This window comes from Eptesicus fuscus, chromosome 20 (genome assembly GCF_027574615.1).
Source record: "Eptesicus fuscus isolate TK198812 chromosome 20, DD_ASM_mEF_20220401, whole genome shotgun sequence".
In the NCBI taxonomy this organism is placed as follows: domain Eukaryota; kingdom Metazoa; phylum Chordata; class Mammalia; order Chiroptera; family Vespertilionidae; genus Eptesicus; species Eptesicus fuscus.
This window is the reverse complement of record NC_072492.1, coordinates 33,234,285-33,243,671: the sequence shown is the minus strand read 5'-3', so window position 1 is coordinate 33,243,671 and position 9,387 is coordinate 33,234,285. Positions and strand designations below refer to the sequence as shown.

General features: G+C 41.7%; 1 protein-coding gene across 2 annotated transcripts; it reads left to right on the top strand.

Annotated features, from left to right (window-relative positions):
* Positions 1-1,376: 1,376 nt before the first annotated feature.
* KPNA2 (karyopherin subunit alpha 2) lies at positions 1,377-8,942 on the top strand. Of its 2 annotated transcripts, XM_008149412.3 has the most exons (11): positions 1,377-1,462; positions 2,500-2,598; positions 2,758-2,895; positions 3,644-3,732; positions 4,940-5,208; positions 5,472-5,566; positions 5,648-5,911; positions 6,100-6,333; positions 6,571-6,753; positions 7,624-7,773; positions 8,594-8,942. In XM_008149412.3, exons 2-11 carry the CDS (start codon positions 2,524-2,526, stop codon positions 8,684-8,686), a joined length of 1,590 nt encoding a protein of 529 aa, XP_008147634.1. In that variant the 5' UTR covers positions 1,377-1,462; positions 2,500-2,523; the 3' UTR covers positions 8,687-8,942. The 2 variants fall into 2 exon arrangements, with proteins under 2 accessions (XP_008147634.1, XP_054565093.1); XM_054709118.1 differs by lacking the exons at positions 1,377-1,462; positions 2,500-2,598; positions 3,644-3,732 and having other exon boundaries at positions 2,764-2,895.
* Positions 8,943-9,387: the final 445 nt, after the last annotated feature.

The window sequence follows — 9,387 nt, the reverse complement described above, 5'->3', positions numbered from 1 at the left end:
TAGTTTTCCAAGTATAAGTTTTTTACCTCCTTGGTTAAGTTTATTCCTAACTACATTAATTTTTTTGTTGCAGTGATTAATGGGATTGTTTAGTTTGTATTTCTGAGAATTCATTATTGGTGTATAAAAAAGCCATAGCTTTTTGGTTGTTGGTTTTGTATCCTGCGACATTGCTGAATTTATTTATTAAGTCTAGTAGTTTTTGATGGAGTCTTTAGGGTTTTCTATGTACAATATTATGTCATCTGCGAATAATGAGAGTTTTACTTCTTGGATGCCTTTTATTTCCTCTTGTCTGATCACTGTGGCTAGGATTTCCAGTACTATGTTGAATTAGAGTGGTGAAAGCGGACATCCTTATCTTGTTCCTGTGGGAAATGTTTTTGTTTGTTTGTTTTTTAAAAAATATTTTATTGATTTTTTTTACAGAGAGTAAGAGAGAGTTAGAAACATCGAGGAGAGAGCAACATTGATCAGCTGCCTCCTGCGGAAGTGCCCGCAACCAAGGTACATGCCCTTGATCAGAATCAAACCTGGGACCCTTCAGTCCCTAGGTCGATGCTCTATCCACTGAGCCAAACCGGTTAGGTCAGGGGGAATGGCTTTAGTTTTTGCCCATTCAGTATGATGTTGGCTGTAGATTTGTCACATATAGTCCTTATTATGTCGAGGTATGATCTCTCTATTCCCACTTTGTTGAGACTTTTTATGGAAAAGGGGTGCTGGATTTTGTCGAATGCTTTTTCTGGGTCTATGGATATGATCCTGTGATTTTTTGCCTTTCAATTTGTTTATGTGATATATCACGTTTATTGATTTGCGAATATTGTACCAGCCTGGCATCCCTGGACTAAACCCCACTTAGTCATGGTGTATGATCTTTTTACTATATTGCTGGATCCAGTTTGGTGTCGGTGAGAGGTGCCTAGAACAGTAGGATGCAATTTAAATCTGCCTCCTCTCCAGAATGGCCAGAAACCCCTGCCAAGTTCCTCCGGTGAAATGTGCATAGCCATATGTTTCTATACCAATAAGTTTGAAGAACATGATAAACAAGAACCCGCAATTCCTTTGCCAAAGGTCGGGGTCTCAGGCCCAGACCGCGCTGAGAACCTGCCCCGCAGTCGCTTCTTGCCCGGGTTTGGAGTCTTTACACTCCCAGCTGCTAGGTATTCTGGGATCGCCTGCACGCTCCCTCATCTCGCGATGCTCTTCTCTCTGCGGCTGGGCCCGATGACTCCCCCCACCCCCAACGTGTTTTTCAAACCCACCAATAGACGCTCATCATAGGCTCGAACCAGCCAATCAGGATGCGGAGCCGCCGGGAAATTTAAATCGCGCCGGCCGGCTGCGCGAGCCACACCGTCTTAGGGCTGACCCGAGGTAGACGTTCTCAGAGCAACCGAACCGCAGCCCGTCCTCCGCTCACGGTCTCCTGTGAAAGCCCGAGCCGGCTGTGTGGGTAAGAACTCGGGCCCCGGCCCCGCCGGAGAGGTACCGGCTGGACCCCAGGCCGCGCTCTGCTTGCGGGTGGCGGGAGGGGAGGCCCCGGGTCCACGCCTGGCCTGGCTTTGGCCTCCTCCGATGACCAGGCCTCCTGGGCGTCGTTCGTTGACGAGGAGGCTGTTACTGCGAGGCGAGTCCTCGGGCTTTGGGCCGCCGAGGCCCTGAGAACCTCAGCGGGAGCCTTGGCGGTTCGCGACTCGCCGAGTCAGAGCGAGGCCTAAGGGCCAAAGCCCCGAAGTGGGGGAGCCGGGCGCCGCTGCAGATTCCGGGGTGTGTGTGTGTGTGTGTGTGTGTGTGTGTGTGTGGATGGATAGGGGGGCGCAGGGGAAGGGACTGGAGGTGGAGGTGGCCATTGGAACTCTCTCTTAAAACGCAGGCTTTGGGTTGGCTGTGTCAATTTTGTGAACTAACGTAATGGGATCAAAATAGGTTGAAAAGATTGAAGTAAATTTTGTCATCGTGTGGAGATCGCTCACAAGTATCCGCGTCTGGATGATGTCAGCTAATAGGGGCCTAATTAAGGGCATGCACTCGAAATTCCTAGAAATCAAAATGTTATCGGGATGTGGAAGACGGCAGAACTGCGTCGCAAAATGTCAGGGTTGACGAGAGTTAAAGGGAGACAACCAATAATGAACCCGATGTTTCTTTCATTTTTAAATGGGAAGAATGTGCCTATGTTGGCCACTAACAGACCAGAGGCTCTGAATAGCTTGCGCCTCGGACATAGATTTTGAGGGTAAGCGCCGTTTTCCTACTTGGTCTTCCGTTGTGGGCTGTCTGTAGCAGAGTCCAGAGCTGCCCTGTCCCGCAGGGGAGTTACCAAATGCTTGTGGCAAACCCGAACTTTGAGCTGTGCTGTAAGCTCACAGAACACACAAGATTTCCAAGAATTGGTATGAAAAAAGAATGTGAAATAGCTATCAACACTCTTCTGACTGACAAAGCAAAATGATAAAAAAAAGGAAAATTTTTTTCTCTCCCCCATCTTAGAGCTTCTCCCTTTGTCTCATAACCATGTCCACCAACGAGAATGCTAATTCGCCAGCTGCCCGCCTTAACAGATTCAAGAACAAGGGGAAAGACAGTACAGTGAGTACCTTTTGTTGCTCTCACGTGGTATTTTTTTTTTTTAATGGGGAGATAATTGGGAAGGGATCAAAACTATGAGGGTATTTGGAAAGAAGAAAGCCCTCATTTTGCAGGAAAACCTGGAATGATGGGTGAAATGACATGTTATCTTTTTCCAAGGAAATGAGGCGGCGCCGAATAGAAGTTAATGTGGAGCTGAGGAAAGCTAAGAAGGATGACCAGATGCTGAAGAGGAGAAATGTGAGCTCATTTCCTGATGATGCTACTTCTCCACTGCAGGAAAACCGCAACAACCAGGTAAATATATTTTAGCTTATGAATTATGGTAAAGCCAGAAAACCAGTATGGGACTTCAATATTTTATTTATTTATTTTTATTTTTTTAATATATTTTTATTGATTTCAGAGAGGAAGGAAGAGGGAGAGAGAGATAGAAACATCCATGATGAGAGAGAATCATGGATTGGCTGGCTCCTGCAAGTCCCTGACTGGGGATCGAGCCCACAACTTGGGCATGTGCCCCTGACCGGAATCGAACCTGGGACCTTTAGTTCGCAGGACTATGCTCTATCCACTGAGCCAAACCGGCTAGGGCGGGACTTCAGTATTTAAAACATTGCTAGTGTTACGGTTGTAACTATAAAATCTGAAGATTTTTTTTTCCCCCTGCTCTGAATCAGTTCTTTCCTACCCATTCTCCATAATCGACTCAAGTTGATTGCAAGGTCTTTAGCTCCGAGATCTCTTAAGTTTTCCTGTATTTACAGCTGCCAGCTCAGTAACTTAACCTGGCTCCTTCCAGTACCAACTGAAAGTGTGTCCAGAACCACTTTCTGGCCTATTTCTACCCTTTTTTTTTTGAATTCTCTATTTTTTGTATTTGTTTGATGAGACTGTTCTACATAATTGATATTTAATTAACAGGCAAACTTAAATGTAGGGCTAATAAACCTTTAGTAACTGATTATAAACCAAAAAATGGCAAATACGGGATTTTTATTTAATCTAAAAAATGATAATTTGCAAAATTCCACTACTTTTGTAGGGCACTGTAAATTGGTCTGTTGAGGACATTGTCAAAGGCATAAATAGCAACAATTTGGAAAGCCAGCTCCAAGCTACTCAGGCTGCAAGGTAAGTGTTGTCTGTTGCAGCATGGGTAACCCTAGAAATTAGCTTTTTTAGATTATGGGGTTTTTTTTGGTGGGAAAAAGATAGATGGTGTGGGTGATGAATGGTTTAGCATGCATATAAGCATAACCAATGGACAGACAGTAGAGGGGTGAGGGCATGTGCTGGGGGGTGGGAGCGGCCGGGGAGAGGTCAATGGGGGAAAAAGGAGATATGTAATACTTTAAACAATAAAGAACTTAAAAAAAATATTTTTCATTGATTTCAGAGAGGAAGGGAGAGGAAGAGAGGAGAGAGAGAAACATCTATGATGAGAGAGAATCATTGATCTGCTGCCTCTTGCATGCCCCCAACTGGGGATCGAGCCCGCAACCCAGGCATATGCCCTTGACCGGAATTGAACCTGGGACCCTTCAGTTTGTAGGCAAGCTGACACTATCCACTAAGCCAAACCAGCTAGGGCAACTTTTGGTGTACTTTTCAAGGAAATTACAAAATTTTTGATTAGCACATCCATTTAGAAAATACGTATATTTAGACTCATCTCATACACAGATATTTGTGACATCTATCACAGAAAGGATTAATAATTTCTGAAGTTTGACAATGCAGAAATCTGAATGACAAGCATGGAAAAGATGTTTAACCTTACTTGGTCAGAGAAATACAAATTAAATGAACAATGAGAGTCAGATTAAAAAAAACTGACAAGCTGAAACCGGTTTGGCTCAGTGGATAGAGCGTCGGCCTGCGGACTGAAAGGTCCCAGGTTCGATTCCGGTCAAGGGCATGTACCTTGGTTGCGGGCACATCCCCAGTGGGGGTTGTGCAGGAGGCAGCTGATCGATGTCTCTCTCTCATCGATGTTTCTAACTCTCTATCCCTCTCTCTTCCTCTCTGTAAAAAATCAATAAAATATATATTTTTTAAAAACTGACAAGATCTAAAGTAGATTTCTGCAGGGATGTAGAGAGGAGGGTAACCTACATAACTGGTAATATTTTTATTTTGGAAAAAAGGTAGTAAAGACACCACATATGGCAGTACCTTGCAACCAATCTGTTTAGCTCCTTTTATAGTCCAGGATATCTGAGCATTTAGTGCTTCACTGTAAAAGATTGTCTAAAGTTCTAAATCTTTGAATTGCATGTTTAATTGCTTTTTACAAAACTTCATTTGTTAATCACCTTCAACTTTTGTTTACCCTTAGGAAACTGCTTTCTAGGGAAAAACAGCCACCCATAGACAACATAATCCGGGCTGGTTTGATCCCCAAATTTGTGTCCTTCTTGGGCAGAACTGATTGTAGTCCCATCCAGTTTGAATCTGCTTGGGCCCTCACTAACATTGCTTCTGGGACTTCGGAACAGACCAAGGCTGTAGTAGATGGAGGTGCTATCCCAGCATTCATTTCTCTGTTGGCATCTCCCCACGCTCACATCAGTGAACAAGCCGTATGGGCTCTAGGAAACATTGCAGGTACTTGGCATTTTAAGTTCTTTTGACAGAATGTCTCTAATCATGCTGAGGTTGGGATAAATGCTTGGTATAAATAAGTGACGTTTGTGTTTTGAACTTGCTTTCTTCCAGTACTCATTAGGTGTGAAAGTGACATCTAAGTAAGTTAGGGAATTTCTGAGAGTATTTATTGTCTTTATGTTAAGACGTTGGTGCACTGAGTCACTCACTGAACATTGATGATACTAGATAAGTCGATAAGATTAACTTTGCCCTTTTTTCAGGTGATGGTTCAGTTTTCCGAGACTTGGTTATCAAGTATGGTGCAGTTGACCCACTGTTGGCTCTTCTTGCAGTTCCTGATCTGTCATCTTTAGCAGTAAGTTATTCACTTGTTGATTCTAATTTTCCCACCATCTCAGAAAACAGGACCTTTCATTGCATTTTTCTTTTCCCACAGTGTGGTTACTTACGCAATCTGACCTGGACACTTTCAAACCTTTGTCGAAACAAGAATCCTGTACCCCCGTTAGATGCTGTTGAGCAGATTCTTCCTACTTTAGTTCGTCTCCTGCATCATGATGATCCAGAAGTATTAGCAGATAGCTGCTGGGCCATTTCCTACCTTACTGATGGTCCAAATGAACGGATTGAAATGGTTGTGAAAACAGGAGTTGTGCCCCAACTTGTGAAGCTCTTAGGAGCTACTGAATTGCCAATTGTGGTAAGTTATTAACTTCCAGATGAGAACATAAAATATAAGGAACATAATCAGTTGATACTAATGTTGACATTGCCATTTTAGGCCATGATAAGCCTATTGTCAAAACTTTTGGGGTATAGTGTTTTTGAGCAATATTGGAAATAATAAAAGATAACTGTCAGCATTACTCTCCCCCCCCCCCATTTTAGACTCCTGCACTAAGAGCCATAGGAAATATTGTCACTGGGACAGATGAACAGACGCAGGTTGTAATAGATGCGGGAGCACTTGCTATCTTTCCCAGCCTGCTAATGAACTCCAAAACTAATATTCAGAAGGAAGCTACATGGACAATGTCAAACATCACAGCTGGCCGCCAGGACCAGATACAGCAAGTTGTGAATCATGGATTAGTCCCATTCCTCATTATTGTTCTTTCGAAGGTAATGGAGTCTTAGGCCTTAATCAAAAGATTGTTTTGTGTTTATGGACAGGCAATTGGTAAAGCTGTGCTTGGTAAGATTCTTAATGTACTAATGTTGGCTTCTATTTACAGTCCTTTGCTAAAATGGCCAGTAATCTCTTTCATTTAAGGTTTAATAGTCATTTTTTCTAAAACAGTACTTTTAGAATCTTTTTACAACCATTCTGAAATAAACTTGTTTCCTTATGTTTATTAGGCAGACTTTAAGACACAAAAGGAAGCTGTATGGGCTGTGACCAACTATACAAGTGGTGGAACAGTTGAACAAATTGTATACCTCGTTCATTGTGGCATAATAGAACCACTGATGAACCTCTTAACTGTGAAAGATACCAAGATTATTCTGGTTATTCTGGATGCCATTTCAAATATCTTTCAGGTAAGTTTTAACAAGGTATCATTTGTATTTGGGTTTGATGATAATTGGCTTACTGTTTATTTTAATTAATTTTTTTGTTAATTCTCACCTGAAGATATTTTTCCATTGATTTTTAGATAATGGAAGGGAGGGGGAGAGACAGAGAAACATTAGTGTGAAAGAGGCACATCGACTAGTTGCCTCCCACACACACCCAGACCGGGCCAGGGATCAAGCCTGCACTGGGGTACGTGCCCTTTACTAGAATCAAGCCCCAGCTCCCTCAATCTGCAGGCCGATGGATGCTCCATCCACTGAGCCAAATCAGCTAGGGCTATTTATTTATTTAAATAATATTTTTATTGATTTCAGAGAAAACTAGGGAGAGGGAAATAACATCAATGAGGAGAGAGACTCAATTCATTTGTTGCCTTCTGCACACCCCCCCTACTGGGGATCAACCCTGTAACCTGTGAATGTGTCCTGACCAGGAAGGGGGAACCATGACTTCCTGGTTCATGGGTCAATGTTCAGCCACTGAGCTACACCAGCTGGGCTGGTTCTCCACCTTGAGTACACTTTGGGATTATCTGGGGTGCTCTTACAAAACAAATTTCCTGTTTCCATTACAGACCAATTGAGTCTGGATATAGTGTCATTTTTAAAGTTGCCCAGGTGATGATGATGAACAGAAAAGGTTGAGAATTATGCAAAACTCTTTGTAGCTCAATGCTATAGAAGTAGTTGCCGAGAGCAAGTACAGACCTGATCATCTTGAATTTAAAAAAAATCTAAAATGGAGATAGTTTTTATCTTGTAGGGTTGTTGAAGGAAGTGTTTATTTCTGTCTGATAAGATATTAGTACTCAAACATAGATTGGAATTTTTTAGGCTGCTGAGAAACTAGGTGAAACTGAGAAACTAAGTATAATGATTGAAGAATGTGGAGGTTTGGACAAAATTGAAGCTCTGCAAAACCATGAAAATGAGTCTGTGTACAAAGCTTCACTAAACTTGATTGAGAAATATTTTTCTGTAGAGGTGAGTAACATGGTAACGTTAAGAACTTGGAAAAGGGACATTTAAGGTCAAGGCCATGGACTTTTTTTTTTTTCATACTTTTTCAATAAATCCTGTATCCTTGTTAAATATAGCAAAATATCAGTGTGAGATATAATGTATATATTTGCTCTTCAAATGTTTGGCATGATATCTTTTTTAAAATTATTTTTATTGATTTTAGAGAAGAAGGGGGAGGGATAGATAGAAACATTGATGAGCTGCCTTCTGCATACCTCCTCCTGGGGATCGAGCTCCCAGCCCAGCATGTACCCTGATCAGGAAGTGAACCAGTGACCTCTTGACACACAACCACTGAGCCACACTGGCCGGGCCTGTCATGATATCTTTTTAACTTGAGATTTTAAAAAATCACCAATTTACTTTCAAATGAATAGCCTTGGGAGTCTTAGAATTATCTTGAGAAAAGTTTGTGAAGGAGTCAGTAGAGAAGTCAATCAACCCCATATCCATACTTTGGGCATTATTTATAAGCAGTTTTTCCCTTGCCTATTAAAGTGATAGAGAAGAAATATCTTTTTCTGTTATCATAGTAGCATTTCTTAACCTATTCAGAACCTTCCCCTCACAGGTACTAACAAACGGGCAAGTTTGAGCAACCTACCCTCCCTCCATTATTTCAAATGTGGTACAGGGTTAAAGGTGAACTATGCGGATGAAGACCTTAAGAGTAAATACAGACTTGTAGGCAGGCTACTACTTAGAGATAAGCCATATTTATGGGAATATTTACTTATTTATTATGCCATATTTATGGGAATTATTTTTTTAATGTTTCCAGGAAGAGGAAGATCAAAATGTTGTGCCAGAAACTACCTCTGAAGGTTATACATTCCAAGTTCAGGATGGCACTTCTGGGACCTTTAACTTTTAGACTGTACAACTGAAACATAAAGCTGTTTGTTGTGTACTATGTTTGGTATAAGTATGTCTTACTGTTTCTCTACTAAGAACTCTTTTTAAATGTGGTTTGTTATTGTAGCACTTTTTACAACAAATCTATACTTGAACAGTTCCAAACTGTACATATTGTATGAAGCTTCCATTCTCAGTGAGTTTCTTATGTCTATGTGGAATTTCATATCTTGCAGTCTCCTGTAAATAAAGATTAAATTCCACCATTTATGTTACTTGAGCATGCCTATGAATTGTTTTCCAATTTGGAGCTCTTACATTGCCAATGGACCAAAATGATGTGACTAATTAGAGGTGTAGTTCTGGTTACAGACATCATTTGATGTGAGGGTACATGGGTGCTACCTTTTCCTGCCTGCTTCCGAGTTCTGGCTTTGCTCTAGGCTGCTTCTCCTCTTGGTAAGTAATAATGGCACTAGCCAGAAAAATATTTCTCAAGAGTTTTCACAAAGGAATGAGTAAAATTTCCCAGAAGCCCTCAGCCAGTCTCCTCTAGTCTCAGTGGCCAGGGAGAGGGAATAAAAACTTAAATTTAATCATGAGTCTCTGGGAGTTTCCAGCGACATTCATTCCTCCCAACCTTCAAAGCTGAAAGTGGTTGCAAGACTGCACCTGGCACTTTGCAAAGTTTACCCAGATTTATGTTTATTTGGTAAGGGG

Bases quoted from the DNA above. Each gene is read 5' to 3' on its own strand.
- KPNA2 (XM_008149412.3), top strand. From the start codon at position 2,524: ATGTCCACCAACGAGAATGCTAATTCGCCAGCTGCCCGCCTTAACAGA. The intron at 2,896-3,643 runs GTAAATATATTT...CTACTTTTGTAG, and splicing joins AGGAAAACCGCAACAACCAG to GGCACTGTAAATTGGTCTGT. The intron at 6,754-7,623 runs GTAAGTTTTAAC...GGAATTTTTTAG, and splicing joins CCATTTCAAATATCTTTCAG to GCTGCTGAGAAACTAGGTGA.